The sequence below is a fragment of the Emys orbicularis genome, chromosome 17 (assembly GCF_028017835.1).
Source record: "Emys orbicularis isolate rEmyOrb1 chromosome 17, rEmyOrb1.hap1, whole genome shotgun sequence".
NCBI lineage: Eukaryota > Metazoa > Chordata > Testudines > Emydidae > Emys > Emys orbicularis.
The window spans coordinates 24,674,990-24,695,581 of record NC_088699.1 but is presented as its reverse complement, the minus strand read 5'-3'; the positions used below and the strand labels follow the sequence as shown (position 1 = coordinate 24,695,581).

At 49.4% G+C, this 20,592-nt stretch overlaps 1 protein-coding gene across 1 annotated transcript in view; it reads left to right on the top strand.

Annotated features, from left to right (window-relative positions):
- MTMR4 (myotubularin related protein 4) overlaps positions 1-20,592 on the top strand; it is a 52,766-nt gene that overhangs the window by 21,628 nt on the left and 10,546 nt on the right. The window contains exons 7-8 of the mRNA XM_065418309.1: positions 15,077-15,190; positions 20,385-20,581. Of these exons, the coding sequence (XP_065274381.1) occupies positions 15,077-15,190; positions 20,385-20,581 (311 nt within the window). The remainder of the gene's footprint in view (positions 1-15,076; positions 15,191-20,384; positions 20,582-20,592) is intronic.

Below are 20,592 nucleotides of genomic sequence, written 5' to 3'. Positions count from 1 at the left end.
AGATAGTAAGATTTATGTAATATTAATTATAGTCCTTTCTTTAAGAAAATCAAAACATCTGGAAATTGGTCAAAATATGAAATTTCATGTTAGTCAAAATTGTAACAGCTAAATGAATGTCTTGCACTGAATTAACTTCCTTTTCCAAACACTTCCCATTTGAGTTCCAGGAAGCCTCATAGGTCAATGGCAATTTATGATAAATAAATTCATTTGGGAAAATAAGAAATCCAGAGTTAAGCAACCTGCTTTACAAAGGCCATGGCAAAATGGAGGCTTGGCTTGGCTTTAGCAAACATCAAGCACTATTACCAAGCTAGTCAGCTCAGAAACCCGGTGCACTGGATAACACCAAACCCTAATAAGCACTGGGTAGAGATAGAACAAGTTTCTTGTTGTGCAGTCAAACTCCATGGGATCCCCTGGATAAAGAAAACCTGTAGGTCAAAACCAACATATAACAACTCTTTTTTTATGACAGCAACAGTAGAAACTTGGGATACTTTATTTAGAAAGCAGAACCCATACCCATCACATCCAGTGTCCATAGTAGATAATAGAGAATTTAACCCCAATAACAGCCTGGAAAGTTTTGACATTTGGGAACTTACAGGTATATCAAAATTCAGCCAACTGTTCAGAGACAATACGTTTAGATCACTTGATGAAATAAAGCAACTCTCAAAAGACCCCAAAATTGCAGTATATCAGTAACTACAACTGAGATATTTTTCAGTCCATCCCCACAAAAAAGGAAACCTATGCAGAAAATTGACAGAATTTGAAAAAGTACTCACTACATCCATGAAACATAAATGCTTACTTTCCACTACAAAATAATTTCTAACTTGCCTGGAGGAAATAACTACATTTCATGAGAAAATGGAAAGTTGAAGTAGGCATAGGTACAAAAATTGAGGAATGGGAGAACATATGAAACGGGAGGATTTCTCTTTGTATGGTGGATGTGCTCCAAAATTAAGACCTTTTGGAAAGCCATTGGAGGCTCCATAAGGGAGATAACAGGGTGTCAGCTGTCATATAACCCCCTTAGTATTTGTATTCAATTGTCCTGAAAACTCTGTCTTATAAAAGCCATAAAGAACTGATCATTCTTTTGTAGTTGCTGCTGGAATTACCATAGCAAGGTGATAGAAGAGGAGTGATTCTCTTAAAACTATTGGCTGGTATCAAAAAGTGTGGGAAATTCTGGTACTAGAAAAGCTAACTGATTAAGTCAAAGTTCTGCAGGGGAGAAGACAAAAAGATAGGGACTAAGAAGGATGTTGGAAGTTTTTGGAGTTTGCTGGAAGAGGGTCATCATTGGCCACCAAACCGGGAGTTTGAGAACTTCTGTTTGAATACTGAGAAAGGGAGAAACCCCTTCAGCAACAGTCACAATTAAACTTAGAATTAAGATATTAAAATAAGGAAAATAGATAGGAGGAAATAGGAACAAAGCTAAATATTGTGTAAAAGTTTTGATAGGACAACTAACAAACAAGTTACACATCTAAATGTAAGAAAACCAGAAGTTTGGATCTAAATATGAGATAATGAAAGACTTTAACCAACATGGTCAACTGACAAGACAGAAGAGGAAGACAGAATAGAAAAGCATCAGTCACAATATGTGATCAATACCATAAAGGAGAAGAAAGTGACTGGTAGCAGGTCTCATCAGTACAGCTTCAGGGACTTCCCATAGGACAGTTTATAACTGTGTGTTTGTGTTTATACTAAGCTTATTGCTGTTTAAGGTGTAAAGCAAGTTTAATATGATTTGTTATAAAAGAATGGATCTGTTAATAAATACAATGTTAAAAAGGGAAAATGTCAGTCAATCAAAACAACCTCTTTTATGGGAATGGGGAGGGAGGGAGAGTGAGGCCCAGAATAACAAGCGGCCTGGTTGTCAGGACACTCCCCTGGGTTGGAGTCTCCCGCGTTCCAGGTGAGTGCCCTGACTGCTAGGCTGCTGGCTATTCTGGGCTCTCTCTCTCTCTCTCCTTCGAAAGGGAGAAATCTTGAAATCTCAGAAAGTTTCATGGGATGGGAAAACTGTTTCCCTCCCAGCTCTATCTAAGACCTTCTAGGCTCTCGGTGGCATAATCTGTTCTGCTAACTCACAAACGAGTTCCCTCTTGCTCTTTCAGGGAGTGTCTTTAAATGCTGCTCAGTCTTTTGATCACTGCTTTCAAAGGAATCAAGTTACTTTTAAACTGTTCATAGCCTTTGATCTGTTAGCACTGGCAAAACTAGGCTTGCAAATTGTTGGAGACAGGACGTAGGTTCCTTGAAGCTAATAACTGTGCCCTTTGTCTTTCAAGAGCAGGGGTGGGCAAACTACGGCCCATGGGCCAGATCCGGCCCGCCAGCCATTTTAATCTGGCCCTCGAGTTCCCGCTGGGGAGCGAGGTCTGGGGCTTTCCCCCTCTGGTGCTCCAGCCGGTGAGCAGAGTCGGGACCACTCCACGTGGCTCCCGGAAGCAGATGCATGGCACCACTCTGGCCCTCCAGCTGGGGAGCAGGGTCAGGGGCCACTCCACACGGCTCCTGGAAGCAGCGGCATGGCTCCCTTCCAGCACTCCAGCCGGGGAGCGGGGTTGGGGGCCGCGCCATGCAGCTCCCAGAAGCAGTGGCATGGCCCCCCCCTCCGGCTCCTATGCGTAGGGGCAGCCAGGGACCTCTGCTCTGCATGCTGCCGCCATCCCAAGTGCCGCCCCTGCAGCTCCCATTGGCCAGGAACCGCAGCCAATGGGAGCTGCAGGGGCAGCACCTGCGGATGGGGCAGTGCGCAGAGCCGCCTGGCCGCACCTCCACGTAGGAGCTGGAGAAGGGACGTGCTGTTGCTTCCAGGAGCCACGTGAGGTAAGCACTGCCTGGAGCCTGCACCCCGAGCCTCTCCCCATGCCCCAACCCCCTGCCCCAGACCTGATCCCCCTCTCGTCCTCTGAACCCCTTGGTCCCACCCTCCTACACCCCAAACTCATCATCCCCAGCCCCACCCCAGAGCCTGCACCCCCAGCCGGAGCCCTCACCCCTGCATCCAGCTCCCCGCCCCAGCCCGGAGCCCCCTTCCACACCCTGAACTTGTTTCTGGCCCTACCCTGGAGTCCGCACCCCCAACGAGAGCCTGCACCCCAACCCCAATTTTGTGAGCATTCATGGCCCACCATACAATTTCTGTTCCCAGATGTGGCCCTCAGGCCAAAAAGTTTGCCCACCCTCTTCTAGAGTGTACTGGGATGTTCTTGTCTGGGAGCCCCTATTCAGTTGAAGCCATAGAGGGGTATAATAAACATTCCACTAACTGAATATAGTTATAGCAGTCTATCTCATTAACTAGGTCACAAAGTATTCATAAAATTATTGTGTAGCAGCTCCATGTCTACCACGCCCTTCAATCTCCTGCATATATCATCCCACTCACTATAGGTTTTCAAGATAATCTGTGCTCTGAATTATCCCACACACTGAATTGGTGTTGTCTGAATATAGGCAAAACTTACTTCTTACTGATAACTCTGGTGTTTTATATAAAAATAGCATCTTTAACAAGACAAAACGAATAAAATTTCTTGTTTGAGTAGATGCAGCCGTGCATTCCACTTCGGTGTGTGCCCAGCGCATGGAGCCAGAGCATTTTGCCTAGCAGTACCCGTAGAAGAGTGGCGCTCGTGCCTTGCAGCCTTAGCCCCTCCTCTGGCTATATGGGGCAGTGACGTGCTGACCCCACTTCGTTCCTTCTTACTGCCTGTGGCTGGAGTTGGAGCTCTGTGTGGTTTTAACCTCATAGTCTCTCTATTTCTTAGTGACTTTTCCAGTTGTATATGGTTAATTAATACCCCAAGTATAGTGTGTGTTAGATTTAGGGTTAGATTTCGTTTAAGTATTTCCCTGGGGATACCCTCACCAGGGTTTCAGCGTTGTCCATTGTGTGGGGGAGCGATCCCCCCACACAACGATCTCCACACATGGTGCTTGCTGGGCTCAGGCAAAGCCTACGGCAAGGAGTGTGTTCGATTTGCAAATCTTTCACGAAACAGACTCAAGTGACAAGAGGTCTTTGTCTGAAGCAGCATCTGCTTGAACAGGCCAGGCGGCCTGCTTCTGCACTGAGGCCTATGCTGGATTCTGAGTGTCCAGCTGCTTTGAGTCCTGGAGCTGGTGCCTCTGAAGAGACAGAGGAGCTGCTCTCAGTCAAGTGTACCGAGGCATAAAACCAAGCGAGGTAGCTCCAGGTCCTGGGGGACTCGTCTGCCTACTCCAGAAGGAGCACGGACCAGCACAGTGTGAATGCTGGCATGTAGGATGGAGCAGGTCCCATCAAGCGCTCCCAGGTACTGCACAGGGAGGTCAGAGACCCCATACCGTCGGACTCTGGTTCAGGCCCCGGGGTGTCTGTTGACTCAGGTACCAATGAGGGCGTTGCTGGCACTAGCTGTTTCCGTGCTGGCAGCATATCCGGCAGCAACGGGCCTCCTCTGCCCTTTCCCGATCTCTCCCTTGGTCCAGGACTTGCCAGGGCTGCATTGTTTATATCCCTGTTGGGTGGGCAGGCCCCAACCCTATGGGTCTGTCAGCACCACACCCTGATGCTTCCCTTTCACAATCAGTGGAAGGGGAGCCAGAGCCGGGCTCGGCACAAGAGGTGTCCTTGGCACCAGGAGCTTCTTCAGCACCCCTGCTGTCAGTGCCGCCAGTGTAACCATGGTGGCATTCACTGCCCTCCACTTCGGAGCCATTAGTCATCTTGGTACTGAGGCTGACTTCGGGGTCGACATCTCTTCCGGCACTGGAAACATCGGAGGTGTACTTGGTGCTGGCAGTACCGTTCCCACTGTTGGCGTCATTTCCCTCTTCATTCTGGGCTATGGATGAGTCAGATCGGTTGCTTGCACCCTCTGGACTGGCTCTACCTTTATCCCCTAAAGCCCGGGACTTCTCAGTGTCCAGGTCAAGATCTTCCCCTCTCATTCTCCATCACCTGACCCGCATTGGGGGGCATTCATGGAGCACTATGGGTACCAGGATTGGTGCTTATCTTGCAGTCAGGACCGGGGCTCCTGGCCTGGTGCATACTGGCCACCAGAGCCCTCTCTATACCCGGGGCCTCCAGGGGATCTGTGAGTTGCTCCGTAGTTGCAGAGGTCCCACTCCTCATCTCGCTGTAAGGCGAGACCACTGAGCAGGCCTGTGCCTGTGACCGTCGATCCCCCGCAGGCCCAGGCACCAGTGAATCTTCCACTTGCAGAGTCTCCAGAGTTGTCCCACCCAGATCCATCAGTCTTGGAGAAGGATCCAGCTCTGGCATAGTTAACTGCTTCGTCTTCATCCCTGGACGATTCTGCGGTGCCTGGCTCTTCCTCTCCTTCGGTACTGGAAGGTTTCCAGGCATACCAGGACCTTTTGCAGTGCGTGGCTGCTTCAAGCGGAATTCCTGCAGGAGAATACCCATAAGTTGTTGGATATCCTGCAGCTCCCTTCTCCAGGAGAGTTGCCCTGACTATTAACGATGTGCTCCTAGAGCCTGCTAAGGTTCTCTGTAGCACGCCAGCTTTGGAGAAGGCACATGGAGAAACACTACATCATTCTGTTGCAGGGATTTGAGATTTTTACTCACATCCGGTTCCAAACTAACTGGTCATAGCCACAATAGAGCCTGGCAGGGCAGATTTAAGTCCGCTCCGAAGGATAAGGACTCTAAAGGGCTGGACTTGATGGATAGGAAGATTTACACCTGCTCTTCCTTGCAGATGCGCATTGCTAACCAGCAGGGATTGTGAATTGGACAGCTGTGTTGGAGTTTGTGGACCAGCTGCCCAAAGCCTCGAGGGAGGAATTTCAGTCATTTATCACCAAAGGCTGCTTGGTGGCTAAGACATTGTTGCAGTCTGTGATGGGCGTTCCCGGGGTGCAACCTGGAACTGCGGTAGCGCTGAGCCCTCTGGCATACCAATCTGGGCCCCCTCTCACACTGTGGGGCTGTGACAAGCTGCAAACCTCTCCTGGTCCTGCAGTCACACAAACATTTACACAGGCAGGGACACACCCAGCTGCAGTTACAGGAATGCTTCTCCTCAGCCATTCATGAACTAACAATTGGCTCCAGCCAATTCCCCACAGCTCCCCAACCTTGCACCCCTGAACTGTACTGTCCTGCCCTGGTACAAAAGCCTGACCAATATAAGATGATTACCTAGTCCGCCCCTCCCTCAATGTGGAAAGGACATGCACCAGTTTTTGTTAACTGAGTAGATTTCCCATGCACTTCAAGCAGCATATTGTTTTAGGTAAGAAATATAAAACAAATGTATTAACTACAGAAAGATAGATAGATTTTAAGTGATTATAAGTCATAGCGTACAGATCAAAGTTGGTTACCTAAGAAATAAACAAAATCGCAATCTAAATTCTATACACTAGACAGGGTATTAATTAAGCAGTGTCTCACCCTGATGGGTACAAACAGTCCAGCAATCTTCCATACACAGGCAGGGTTTCCTTCTTTCCTGCCTGGGACCCCCCTTCCCCAGTTCAGTGCTTTTTCTTCCCAAGGTGTTTCCAGGTGTTGTGTTGTAGGGGGAGTGAGGCCAAGTGATGATGTCACTTCCTCTTTTATAGTTTCTTCTTGGAGGGAACTTTATTGTTCCCAGCATAGTCCCTCGTACAGTTTGTGGGAAAGTACAGGCACAAGATGAAGTCCGATATCACATGATTTAGTCACATGCCCTTGCATGCTTCAATGAATCATGGCACGGACCATTACCCATATTCTGACTAGGACATTCACAGGAAAGACCATTAGGTGAGGATAATCTTTTTCCATGTCCCATTGTTTTCGTTGCTGGGCTGTTACCTTGAGTTGTCCCTTCACAATGTGCTGGCTAGACTGGATGTAAACTGACTTGTGGGAGTTACCCAGGAGCGAGCACATTTGAAATAGAGATCCATAGTCAATATTCAAAACTCAAGATAAAAAATGATACATGCATACCAATAGGAGGTCATATTCAGCAAACCATAACTTTTCCATTGACACCTCAGGATACATCTTGTACGAAATAGGTCATGTGATCATATCATAATCATATCACTATGGTGAATATGGGCCACAGGGTGTGTCAACTTCAGGGACCGCTCTCACAAGATACTGCTCCTCAAGCAGGTGCGCTCTCTGATGGTGCTGGGAGCAGTGGAGGAGATCCACCAGAACACCAGGGTCAGGGTTTCAATTCCCGGTACTTTCTGGTGCCCAAATTGGGGTGGGGGAGGGAAGACTAAGACCCATTCTCAGCCTTCGCAGCCTCAACAAATATATCAGGTACACGAGGTTCCAAATGGTCATTCTATCAACTATCCTCCCCGCGTTCTCTCAGAACAACTGGTTTGCTGCCCTGGACCATCAGGATGCCCACTTTCATGGGGCAGTTTTCCTGAGCCACAGAAAATTCCTTCAAGTTGTCATAGCGGAGCGCCATTTCCAGTATGCAGTGCTTCCCTATGGCCTCTCTTCTGCTCCTTGGGTTTTTAACAAATGCATGCTTGTGGTGATGGCATACCTCAGGAAGAAACAGATCCACATCTTCCCGTACCTAGGTGACTGATTACTGTGGGGCAGGTCCAGAGACGAAGTCCTTTCCCACATTGACACTACTCTATGTTTGCTCCTAAACACTGGACGTTTTTGTGCCCATTCAGAAAATCAAATTCATTAGGGCCCTAACAGGGCAATTCACCACCTCTGTCTCAGTCTGCAACCTCAGCCCTCCATGACAGTTCTGATGTGTCTGAGGCTCTTCGGCCACACGTCCGCTCGCACGCATGTGGTCCAGTTTGCACGGTTGCATCTTCACTCCCTTCAAATGTGGCTCAGCACACTTTACAGTCCCACCCACTCTTCACTCCTTGGACAGATTGGTCTGTCTCCCTCCACTGGTTCTGGACTCCTTGCAGTGGTGGACACTTCTGGAGAATGTTTGTCAGGACGTTCCCTTCGTCCGGCCCTTACCAACCAGGTCTGTTGTCACCAACACATCCCTAATGGACTGGGGAGCACATCTGGGTTTGCTGAAAGTTCAAGGTCAGTGGTTGGAATAGCAGTCCTCACTGCATATTGAAGTGTTGGATCTTCAGGCCATTTACAATATGTGTCTCACTGTTCTGCACCGTATCAGGGGCTTAGTGGTTCACCTACTTACCAACAATACCACTGCAATGCATTATGTGAACTGGCAAGGGGGAGCATGCTCCAGGATGCTCTGCCAAGAGTCAATCGGGTTGTGGCAGGTTTGCATCAAGAAGAGGAGCACTCCGATAGCCGACCACTTGCCCAGGGTCCAGAATCAGTTCACAGATTGTCTCAGCAGGTATTCCCCCCCCCCCCGAACCCTGAGTGGTCTCTGAAGACAAATGTATGGGCAATCTCTGCAGCTTGGGGGATTCCAACGATTGACCTGTTTTCTACAAGGGACAAGAAGAAATGTCATCTGTTCTACCCTGTCCAGGCTCCCTGTCCAACGCTTTCCATCTCAGCTGGCAGTGGCTCTCCTGTGTGCTTCCCCCAATCATCCCACAGGTCATCGTCAAGCTGAAGTTGGATTGGGCCAACTCATGCTCATTGCCCTGGCATGGCTAAGGCAGTGGTGGTTTTCCAACCTTCTCGCACTGTCCCGTACCACTTCCTCTCCATCCCGACCTACTCACCCAGAACCACAGTCACACTGTATGTGCCACACTCAGCTCCCTACATCTCATGGTGTGGCTGCTTTGTGTCTAAATGAGGAGGAAAAGTGGTGTGTGGTGGCTTTTCAATAAGTCCTACTCAGCAGTAGAAAGCACACGACTGGAATGGCCTATTCAGCTAAACGGAAGCGGCTTTCGGTGTGGCCATTGGCCTGCAGAATTTAACCAACAGTGGCTTCTATCCAGGACATCTTGGAGTACCTGCTGCACCTTCAGTCATCAGGCTTTCACTTAGCCTATTGAGAGTGCCTCTGGTGGTGATATCAGCATTTCGTCCTCCTATTCCAGGAATATCCGTCTTCTCCAATCACATGGTGGCAAGTTCTTAATCTCCATCTCCGGTCCGAGAGGCAGTTCCTCTGTGGACCTTAACACAGTCCTAGTAGCTTTAATGGGACCTCCGTTCAAACTCCTGACATCTTATCCCTTTCCACTTTTGAGTCCCTGGTAGCAATAACATCCGCAACGAGTCTGTGCATTGCAGGCTCTGATGGCAGAGCCTCCTTATATGCAGTTCTCCAAGGACAAAGTGAATTTACGACCATACCCCAAATTTTTATCTAAAGTGATGTCTCTGTTCATTTGAACTAGGCTGACTACTTAACTGTGTTCTTTCCAAAGCCACATTCATCTCCGCAGGAGCAGCATCTCCCTATGCTGGATATTAGATTTTCAGAGAAAATGAAGACTATCTGGATAGAAGTCAGCATTTGGTACTGCAGGCAAAGTATGCTGAAGAATCAGAGAGGGCAGTGCAGAATGGGGAAGAAAATTGACAGCATGTGACCTCCAGAAGAAGAAGGAGGAGAAGCCATGTACCCCCAAAGCAGATAGAGGTAAGAAATCATTTTCAGGCTCTCTGCACAGGTACTATGGCAGAGAATGGTTTGGAAGAGTCATCTGAGGGAAGGGATCAGGAGACCCCCATCAAGGGAAGCATGGGATGCACTGTCCTAGGGATGGGGGTTCCACGACCACCACTCCCAAGAGGAGGAGACGGGTGGTGGTGGTCGGGGACTCCCTCCTAAGGGGGATGGAGTTATCCATCTGCCGATCAGACCGGGAGACTCGAGAAGCGTGCTGATTGCCAGGAGCTAAAATTCAGGATGTGACTAGAGTGTCTGCTGAGACTGATCAAGCCCTCAGACTGCTACCCCTTCCTACTTCTCCATGTGGGCACCAACAATACTGTCAAGAATGACCTTGAGCGGGTCCCTGTAGACTATGTGGCTCTGGGAAGAAGGATAAAGGAGTTTGAGGTGCAAGTCGTGTTCTCGTCCATCCTCCCTGTTAAAGGAAAAGGCCTGGTAGGGACCATCGAATTGTGGAAGTAAATGCATGGTTGCACAGGTGGTGTTAGAAAGAGGGCTTTGGATTCTTCAACCATGGCATGTTGTTCCAGGAAGAAGGATTGCTAGGAAGAGATGGGATCCACCTAACGAAAAGAGGGAAGAACATCTTCGCAGGCACGCTGGCTAACCTAGTGAGGAGGGCTTTAAACTAGGTTTGCTGGGGGATGGAGACCTAAGCCCAGAGGTAAGTGGGGGAGTGGGATACCGGGAGGAAACACAAGGAGCAGGGTACAAGACGGGAAGCCTCCTGATTCACACTGAGAGAGTACGACAATCGGCTAGTTATCTTAGGTGCCTGTACATGAACGCAAGAAGCCTGGGAAACAAGCAGGAAGAATTGGAAGTCCTGGCACAGTCAAGGAACTATGACGTGATTGGAATAACAGAAACTTGGTGGGGCAGTTCACATGACTGGAGCACTGTCATGGATTGGAATAAACTGTTCAGGAAGGACAGGTATGGGAGGAAAGCTGGAGGAGTTGCATTGTATGTAAGAGAGCAGTATGATTGCTCAGAGCTCCAGTATGAAACTGGAGAAAAGCCTGTTGAGAGTCTTTGGATTAAGTTTAGATGCGAGAGCAACAAGGGTGATGTTGTGGTGGGAGTCTGCTATAGACCACCGGACCCGGAGGATGAGGTAGACGAGGCTTTCTTCAGACAACTAACAGAAGTTTCCAGACCACAGGCCCTGGTTCTCATGGGGGACTTCAATCACCTTGACATCTGTTGGGGGAGCAATACAGCAATGCACAGACAATCCAGGAAGTTTTTGGAAAGAGTTGGGGACAACTTCCTGGTGCAAGTGCTGGAGGAACCAACTAGGGGCCGTGGTCCTCTTGACCTGCTGCTCACAAACAGGGAAGAATTGGTAGGGGAAGTAGAAATGGGTGGGAACCTAGACAGCAGTGAACATGAGATGGTCGAGTTCAGGATCCTGACAAAAGGAAGAAAGGAGAGCAGCAGAATACGGACCCTGGACTTTGGAAAAGCAGACTTTAACTCCCTTAGGGAACTGATGGGCAGGATCCCCTGGGAGGCTAATATGTGGGAGAAAGGAGTCCAGGAGAGCTGGCTGTATTTTAAAGAAGCCTTATTGAGGGTGCAGGAACAAACCATCCCAGTGTGCAGAAAGAATAGCAAATATGGCAGGTGACCAGCTTGGCTTAACAGAGAAATCTTCAGTGAGCTTAAATTCAAAAAGGAAGCTTACAAGAAGTGGAAATGTGGACAGATGACTAGGGAGGAGTATAAAAATATTGCTAGAGCATGCAGGGGTGTAATCAGGAAGGCCAAAGCACAATTGGACTTGCAACTAGCAAGAGATGTGAAGGGTAACAAGAAGGGTTTCTACAGGTATGCTAGCAACAAGAAGGTGGTCAGGGAAAGTGTGGGACCCTTACTGAATGGGGAGGCAACCTAATGAACGATGATGTGGAAAAAGCTGAAGTACTCAATGCTTTTTTTGCCTCGGTCTTCACAGACAAGTTCAGCTCCCAGACTGCTTCACTGGGCAGCACAGTATGGGGAGGAGGTGAGCAGCCCTCAGTGGTGAAAGAACAGGTTAAGGACTATTTAGAAAAGCTGGATGTGCACAAGTCCATCGGGCTGGATGCAATGCATCCGAGGGTGCTGAGGGAGTTGGCGGATGTGATTGCAGAGCCATTGGCCATTCTCTTTGAAAACTCGTGGCAATCGGGGAGGTCCCGGACGATTGGAAAAAGGCAAATCTAGTGCCCATCTATAAAAAAGGGAAGAAGGAGAATCTGGGAACTACAAACCGGTCAGCCTCATCTCAGTCCCTGGAAAAATCATGGAGCAGGTCCTTAGGAATCCATTTTGAAGCACTTGGAGGAGAGGAAGGTGATCAGGAACAGTCACCATGGAGTTACCAAGGGCAAGTCGTGCCTGACCAACCTGATTGCCTTCTATGATGAGATAACTGGCTCTGTGGATATGGGGAAAGTGGTGGACGTGCTATCTCTTGACTTTAGCAAAGCTTTTGATACGGTCTCCCACAGTATTCTTGCCAGCAAGTTAAAAAAGTATGGATTGTATCAATGGATAAGGTGGATAGAAAGCTGGCTAGATCGTCAGGCTCAATGGATAGTGATCAACGGCTCAATGTCTAGTTGGCAGCCGGTATCAAGCGGAGTGTCCCAGGGGTCGGTCCAGGGGCCGGTTTTGTTCAACATCTTTATGAATGATCTGAATGATGGGATGGATTGCACCCTCAGCAAGTTCGCGGATGACACTAAGCTGGGGGGAGAGGTAGATACGCTGGAGGGTAGGGATAGGGTCCAGAGTGACCTAGACAAATTAGAGGATTGGGCCAAAAGAAATTTGATGAGGTTCAACAAGGACAAGTACAGAGTCCTGCACTTAGGACGGAAGAATCCCATGCACTGCTACAGGCTGGGGACCGACTGGCTAAGCAGCAGTTCTGCAGAAAAGGACCTGGGGATTACAGTGGACGAGAAGCTGGATGAGAGTCAGCAGTGTGCCCTTGTTGCCAAGAAGGCTAACAGCATATTGTGCTGCATTTGTAGGAGCATTGCCAGCAGATCGAGGGACGTGATCATTCCCCTCTATTGGGCACTGGTGAGGCCACGCCTGGAGTATTGCGTCCAGTTTTGGGCCCCCCACTACAGAAAGGATGTGGACAAATTGGAGAGAGTCCAGCAGAGGGCAACGAAAATGATCAGGTGGCTGGGCCACATGACTTACGAGGAGAGGCTGAGGGAACTGGGCTTGTTTAGTCTGTAGAAGAGAAGAGTGAGGGGGGATTTGATAGCAACCTTCAACTACCTGAAGGGGGGTTCCAGAGAGGATGGAGCTCGGCTGTTCTCAGTGGTGTCAGATGACAGAACAAGGAGCAATGGTCTCAAGTTGCAGTGGGGGAGGTCTACTTTGGATATTAGGAAAAACTATTTCACTAGGAGGGTGGTGAAGCACTGGAATGGGTTCCCTAAGGAGGTGGTGGAATCTCCTTCCTTAGAGGTTTTTAAGGCCTGGCTTGACAAAGCCCTGGGTGGGATGATTTAGTTCCAGGAGTGGGTGGGTCAGCTTTTGTGACCTGCATCATGCGGGAGGTCAGACTAGATGATCATAATGGTCCCTTCTGACCTTAAAGTCTATGAGTCTATGAGTTGGGGTTGGTCCTGCTTTGAGCAGGGGGTTGGACTAGATGACCTTCTGAGGTCTCTTCCAACCCTAATCTTCTATAATTCTATGTCAGATGATGTCTAGTCTTCTATCTGGGCAGGACCAAACAGTTCTCTGCTTCACCTTGCCTGTTTGTATCATATGAAGGGGCAAGTTGTCTCTTCACAGACTCTCTCTAAATGGATAACATCCTGTATCAAGGCCATATATGAAATAGCTTCGGCTACACCCCATCCGCGGTTGCAAGGTCATCCTACAAGAGCGCAAGCAGTGTCAATAGCATTCCTCAGTGACGTCTCAATAGTGGGCATTTGCAAGGCTGGTACGTGGTCATCCGTCCGTCAATTTACAAACCATTACGTCATAACCGCCTCTTCCAGGGCAGATGCACGTGTCAGTAGGGTGGTTCTGCAGTCCTTGGTTAGGTGGACTCCGAATCCCGCCTCCTGATGGGGGGTAGTACTTGTCAATCACTTAAGTGGAATACATGACTGCATCTGCTTGAAGAAGAAGAAACAGTTACTTACTGTAACTGTGGTTCTGAGACGTGATGCAAATCTGTATTCCATGACCCACCCTGCATCCCCTCTGAATCAGAGAATAGTCTGGGGGGGTTGGTACAAAGGAACTGAGGGGGGTCAGGGCGCCACCACCTCATATAGCCAGGGGAGGGGCTATGGCTACAAGGCGTGAGCGCTGCCCCTCTGTGGGTACTGCTAGGCAAAATTCTCCAACTCTGATGCGCTGGGCACGCACATACCAAAGTGGAATACACGCCTGCATTGCATCTCAAAGAACCAGTCACAGTAATTGTTTTCTTTCACTCAGTGTCAATTCCCATTACCAGCTTGGGTCTATTTACAGCCTCACCTTTCCTTGCTTCTGAGTTCATAAAATCATCTCTTCTGCCTCTGAGTCAGGCGTACAATCTCGGACAGCTTGCACTCTCCTGCTCCCTTCTGAGGCTGCTTTAGTTCAGAATTGCTGTGTCCGGATTTTGCATTCGTGGCTTTCAGCAAACTCTAGCCCAGGGCCCCACTCCCTTACGTTTACATCCCCCACATCCCTGACTTTAGCATTTGCCTTGCGTGTGAGGCGAGAGAGCGCTCTGTAAATGCCACAGCTGCAGGCCTAAGTTCTGCCTGTACTGATAGTTGTGCTATTGGAAATGCTTTTTTTAGGATTAAACCCTCCTGTTGAAAGAATCTTTCATGCAATGTTTTGTGCAGACGTAACCCACTCGTTAGTTACAGGTCCCGCTGTGGGTCTGGGCTACAGAGGCAGAGAGTCTGGAACAGCCCCAGTGAGGGAGCTCTAGCTCAAGCTGTAGCAGCTCATGCGTTTAGCTCTGGAGGTCTGTGCCATCACACACCCCCTTCTGCGTGAGTTGATGTCTAGTCATGTCTGATTCAGATGTACCAAAATCGCAAGATTTAGTTAATTCCCTTCGCATGTTTACATGAGTCATTGGATTGATTAGCCATCTGCATTCTCTCTGAATTTGCAACATTCAGATATTATAATGTTATGTAGAGTAAAATATGCTTTTGCCTACCTCTTTTGGATAGTAAATTAGATTACAATCTCTTGTATGGGGGTCCCATATTCCATGGTTTAGACCCTGTATACAGCCCAGTTTTCAGGGCCACCTTTGGCTCTTTCTCCCAGGCACCCCTAATTCTGGATGGGAAGAACCACCCATAGCCTGTGTTCTCGTTAGTCGAGTTCAGACAAACCTGAAGGTCTCCCCGTTCTCTCTGCATAAATATTCTCATTGCTTGGCTCTGATTGACACCGTGTCACTTTATTTCTAGACTCTGTACCAGTTATCCTCAGAAGCTGCTAGTTCCTGTCTGGATCACTGACAAGGAGCTGGAGAATGTGGCTTCCTTCAGGTCTTGGAAAAGGATTCCTGTAGTTGTGTACAGGTAAAAAAGAATCTACAATAGCTGCCCTGTTGCTCATAGTCCATTGTACACAATATCATGACCCCAACCCATGGTGCTGGCTGAGGAATTAGAGAGGATGGGTGTGATGTCCATGTTCCAGTGAGCAATCATGGCAACTCCCTGGGGAGGACAGCAAGCTGAACTCTGCCCGTGCCTGGTTTAACTCGGTATTACCGAAGCACTTATAGATCAGATTGTGTGTGTCACCTTGCTCCTCATTGGTGCTGTTAGAGCTTGAAGGCAATTTGGGATCCCAATGGAAGCCTACATGGGTGAAGCACCAGTGCTACTGGCTTGTCTAGCTGTTATAAGTCTTACACAGAAATACTGCCGTTCCGGGGTGTGCAGCTACACTCTATGCTTACGGATACTATACAGAGGGTCAATGTGATGCTCCCTCCTTGGAAGTGTGGAGCTGGCCTGGGCCCTGTCTCTTCCCCCCCCCCCCCCCCCAAATAGAAGTCAAACTACGCCTATGCCCAAGGGTCCTCTTGCCCAGCAGCCAAAGCCCGGAGCCCCGGCACCCCGCAGAGCTTCCTGCATTGAAGAAAGGCTGAGCACAGCTATGCTACCTTGGTGCATGTGTTGTTTGAAAAATGGTATGTGACCCGGAGACTGTTCTAACCATACACCCGCACCAGAGGACAGAGTTAAGGCGGGGATATGACCTGACCTTTTGCCTTTTTTGACTGAGTGTTCAGCTGTGCAACCTTGCCGTTGTTCCAACAATTTTTGTGTAGAGTTCTGTGCCTCCCCTTAGTACTTGGTAATTTACAGCCCATAGTTGTGACTCTTTGCGGGCTTGTATCAAGGTTTGAAAATGAGGTGTTTGTTATGTATTTTCCCAGCCCTTAACGTTTCCTTATTGGGTCTAGCTGAGGATCTCCTGACCAGGGTTTACATTGTATAAATGTTGAGCCCTATGCCTTTTTCCTGCAGCTTCCTGCACAGAGGCCTGGTCACGAAAGTGGCATTCCCTGTGGTGATCTTACTGACCAAACATTTGGCCATGTCTACACTACCAATTTGTGTCGACAAAAGTGATGTTGACACCCAAAAGTCGACATAATAAAAATCGCAATTTCGTGTTCACAGTTGCTCCCTCTGTCGGCAGATTGCGTCCACAGTGGGGGCATCATCATTGACAGTGTGAGCAATGCATTGTGGGTACCTATCCCACAGTCCTTCTGTCGCTAGGTGTTGTGGGACGACGGAGCGGATCGCGGCGCATCTTGGGACAGTGCTAAATGTCCCGGGATGCATTGCTTTCTGTCCCAGCACTCCATGGGCTTCCGGCTTTCTTTCATGGCATTTTTTCAACGGCCTTTGTTTGCTGTGCACACCAGCATCTTTGTGAGAAAGGATGGATCTCGCGCTGCTCTCCTATGTTCTGTTAACTGTCATGAGGACATCGCGGCTGGCAGTGCAGTTAATCATGAAGTTCCTAACTGAAGAAGACTCACAGGCGCCCGACACTCCGCGTGATATGGATAGGAGCAACATAAGATTGCTTTTGGCATTCACAGAGCAGGTGCATAGGGTAGACCGTTGCTTTTGGGATCAGGAAACAAGGACTGAATGGTGGGATTGTATCATCATGCAGGTGTGGGATGATGAGCAGCGGCTACAGAACTTTCGGATGCAGAAAGCCACCTTCCTGGAACTGTGCGCGGAGCTCGCCCCAGACCTGCAGCACAAGGACACCAGAGTGAAAGCTGCCCTCTCAGTAGAGAAGCGTGTGGCGATCGCTGTGTGGAAGCTGCCAACTCCAGACTGCTACCGGTCGGTCGCAAATCAATTTGGAGTGGGGAAGTCAACTGCGTTAATGCAAGTGTGCAGGGCAATAAATCGCATCCTGCTACGAAGGACCGTGACTCTGGGAAATGTGCGTGAAATAGTGGACGGCTTTGCAGAAATGGGTTACGTTAACTGTGGAGGGGCGATAGATGGCACACACATTCCAATTTTGGCACCAGACCACCTAGCGACGGAGTACATCAGTAGGAAGGGGTACTACTCCATGGTGTTGCAGGTGCTTGTGGATCATCGTGGGCGTTTCACTGACATCATCGCGGGGTGGTCCGGGAAGGTGCACGCATCTTCAGGAACACCGGCCTGTACAGAAAGCTGCAAGCGGGGACTTTCTTTCCTAACCAGAAGGTTACACTGGGGGCTGTTGAAATGCCCATAGTGATCCTGGGGGACCCTGCGTACCCCTTTATAGCCGTGGCTCATGAAACCCTACATGGGACACCTGGACAGCAGTAAGGAGCAATTCAACAACAGGCTCAGTAGGTACCGGATGACATTTGAATGTGCCTTTGGCAGATTAAAGGCGCACTGGTGATGCCTTTATGGCAGGTTGGACCTCACTGAGGATAATATTCCTATGGTCATAGCCGCGTGCTATATGTTGCATAATCTCTGAAGCTAAGGGTGAAAGGTTTGCTCAGGGGCGGAGTGCTGAGGCAGACAGCTTGGCTGCTGATTTTGAGCAGCCAGATACCAGGGATGTCAGAGGAGCCCACAGGGGGGCTATTCGAATCAGGGAGGCTTTGAGGCAGCACTTTGACCATGACCACCAGTAACATATATCTCTGTCCGAGTTGCTTCAATGTTGCATTACATGTAGTTTTCCTAGGGCCAATGGTGACGTTTGGGGCCTTAAATCCCTGTAATAAAGTGATTAAAATGCCTGTGCATGTATTGGGAGTGCCCGCAATCTCACCGTATAGAAAAAAAAGATGATTTACCAGTATAAAAGTTTGCTTTTATTGCACAAGAAACAGCACACACAAACACACAGATGCTTGGCAGGGAAGGGCAGACTCTCACAGCTGTTTGTAGGTCCAGCTATCACTGTGAAAGTTGTCTGAGGGGGTGGAGTGAAGGGGGAACTGAGAAGTCCTGGAAGGTGGAAAGGAATGTATGGGCGGAGTTTGGAGGGGCATGGAAAAGAGTTCTGAATGTGCTGCAGAGGAGGTCGAGCACTGATCTGCTCAGTCTGCAGCATTATTAAGGACTTCAGCATCTGCGTTTGCTCCTCCGTTACTTTAAGCATCTGTTCAGTAGCATCCTTAACAAACTCCTGATTCTCTTTTCTGTCCTGCCGTTCGGGCACTCCTTTCATTCCCTTTTTTCTGCTTTGGAGCACTGCAGGACCTCCCGGAACATGTCTTCTTTGCTGCGTCTTGGACGCTTTCTTATCTGGTGTAGACACTCGGCCGGGGTGCGTGGGGTGTTCCTGAAGGCCATATCTGGTGAAGCACAGGGGACAATGCACAGAAGCGGGATTGTTAAATTCACGCACGGCATTGAAACATTTCTGTTAAACACACCTTTTGCAACATTGCCATCACTTTCTTACTGATCCTAGCCAGGCACACATCTCCGCAAACAGCCAAAGCATGGTTAGTGTTGGCAGGGGGAGGAGGGGTGCTCCACATGGGGAAAAGAGCACACGCTGTTTGCAAGGGTCGTGGTGCAGCATTCTAGGGAACAAATTCTAAAATTCTCCCACACTTTTCCACAGGTGGGGGTAATTCTAGCAGACATCTCACTGCTGAGGGTAAGCAGGGAAACGAGGGTACATCTACTCCATGCTTGTGGCTTCCACCCTGCTCCCTATGCTGCTTGCCTGTGTGCCACTTTGGTCCCTGCACAAGTGATTGGCGAATGGCGCGGGAAAGTTTCCTACAATGGGGGAAGGAACAAAGCTGCTCTGCCACGGAATCTTCAGCAGAAACTTTCCTGGAGATCTCTCTGGAGGATTCCCATGAGATCTCAGCGTGCATCAACACCCTGTTCCACCATACTGCTTAGCTACACGGGGAAATGTCCAGCTCACAGAAACACAGCGAGCCTCCCACGTTTCTATGCCCTGAACCCACCTCCACACTACACAAGCCACAGCCACTTACCAGGAGTCTCATCTCCTGCTTCTTGCTCCTGGAAAGCAACTGCTGAGACTGGCTAGACACCTCTAGAGTGGAGAACAGTTCCTAGCTGCCTGCCCTACCGGGCAACCCCGCCGGGAGCTGCACATCCTCATCTAACTCCACCTCTGAGTTAGGTCCTCTTTCCACCGCCTCCGTTCCCTCCGAAGTATCCATAGGGCTCTTGCCGCTGGGTCACCACTGAGGATAGCGTCTAGCTCCTTACAGAACCAGCAGGTCTTAGGTGCAGCACTGGAGCGACCGTTTGCCTCCCTCACCTTATGGTACGCCTGTTTCAGCTCCTTTATCTTTGCTCTGCACTGTAGCTTGTCCCAATCATAGCCCTTTTCACACAAGCCTCAAGAAAAGTGTCCATAGGTATCCCAATTCCTACGGCTCAAGCACAGCTGGGTCTGCACAGCCTCCTCTCCTCTTATACTGAGCAGATCCAACAGCTCTGCAGTGGTCCAAGCGGGAGAGTATTTGCTGCGATAACCCGCCATGGTCACCTGGGAAGATGCGATGAGACCTCTCCACACCGAGCAAACAGGAAATGGAATTTCAAAATTTCCAGGGGCTTCTAAGGGGGAAGGGCAGATGGTTGTTCACCTGACTGCAGGGCAGTGGAGTTCAAACTGCTGACCAGAGCGGTCAGGATGGGCATTGTGGGACACCTCCTGGAAGCCAATTAAAGCGATGAATTTAAGCGTGGTGTCTACACTTGCACTTTGTCAACAAAAATGTAGTGGAAAAAAGATGTAAATCTCTCATGAGGGCGGATGTATTTTGTCGCCCAAACCGGGCAGTCTCCCCAACAGAAGTGGCCTCGCAGTGTGTACGCACTCACTGTTTGGGTCGACAAACGGCAGTTTTGGTGACAAAACTTGGTAATGTAGACAAGGCCTTTGAGTGAACTCCAGGGCCTTAGGCCATCTGGCTGCCAAGTTCTCACCCATTATACCTAGGAGCTATTTCCTGTGTTTCACCTGCTGTGTGCTTCTCGGGGGCTGGGTTCTCTTTGCCGTCAGAGCCTGGAGTTGAAGAAGTCAGGGCCATCATGCTTCCTTTCGTAGGCATGATCTCGGTGCACATAACGCGCGAGTTGAGACATTGGCCCCGCACAATGAATCTGCTTTGAACAACGCTGGGGCCTCTGAGGAGGGGAACCGCTTCTTTTGCTGGCACGCTGCCTGGTGTGTCTGCGGTGGGATGGCAAGTGAAACTCTCCTCTCCCTCAGACACCAGCCCAACGGAGCTGCAATCGCACGCTGCAGCCAGCCGGAAATCAGCTGGTGGGGCTGGCGCAATGCTGATGACGAGTATCTTGTGACCTCCATCGCCAAGGCCTGTGCCTTGAACCCTGGAGCAAAGATAGCCAGTGGAACTCCCCACAACGGCACCAGCGAAGGCACTGAGGCCAGCGACACAGACTTTGGTAAGACGGTC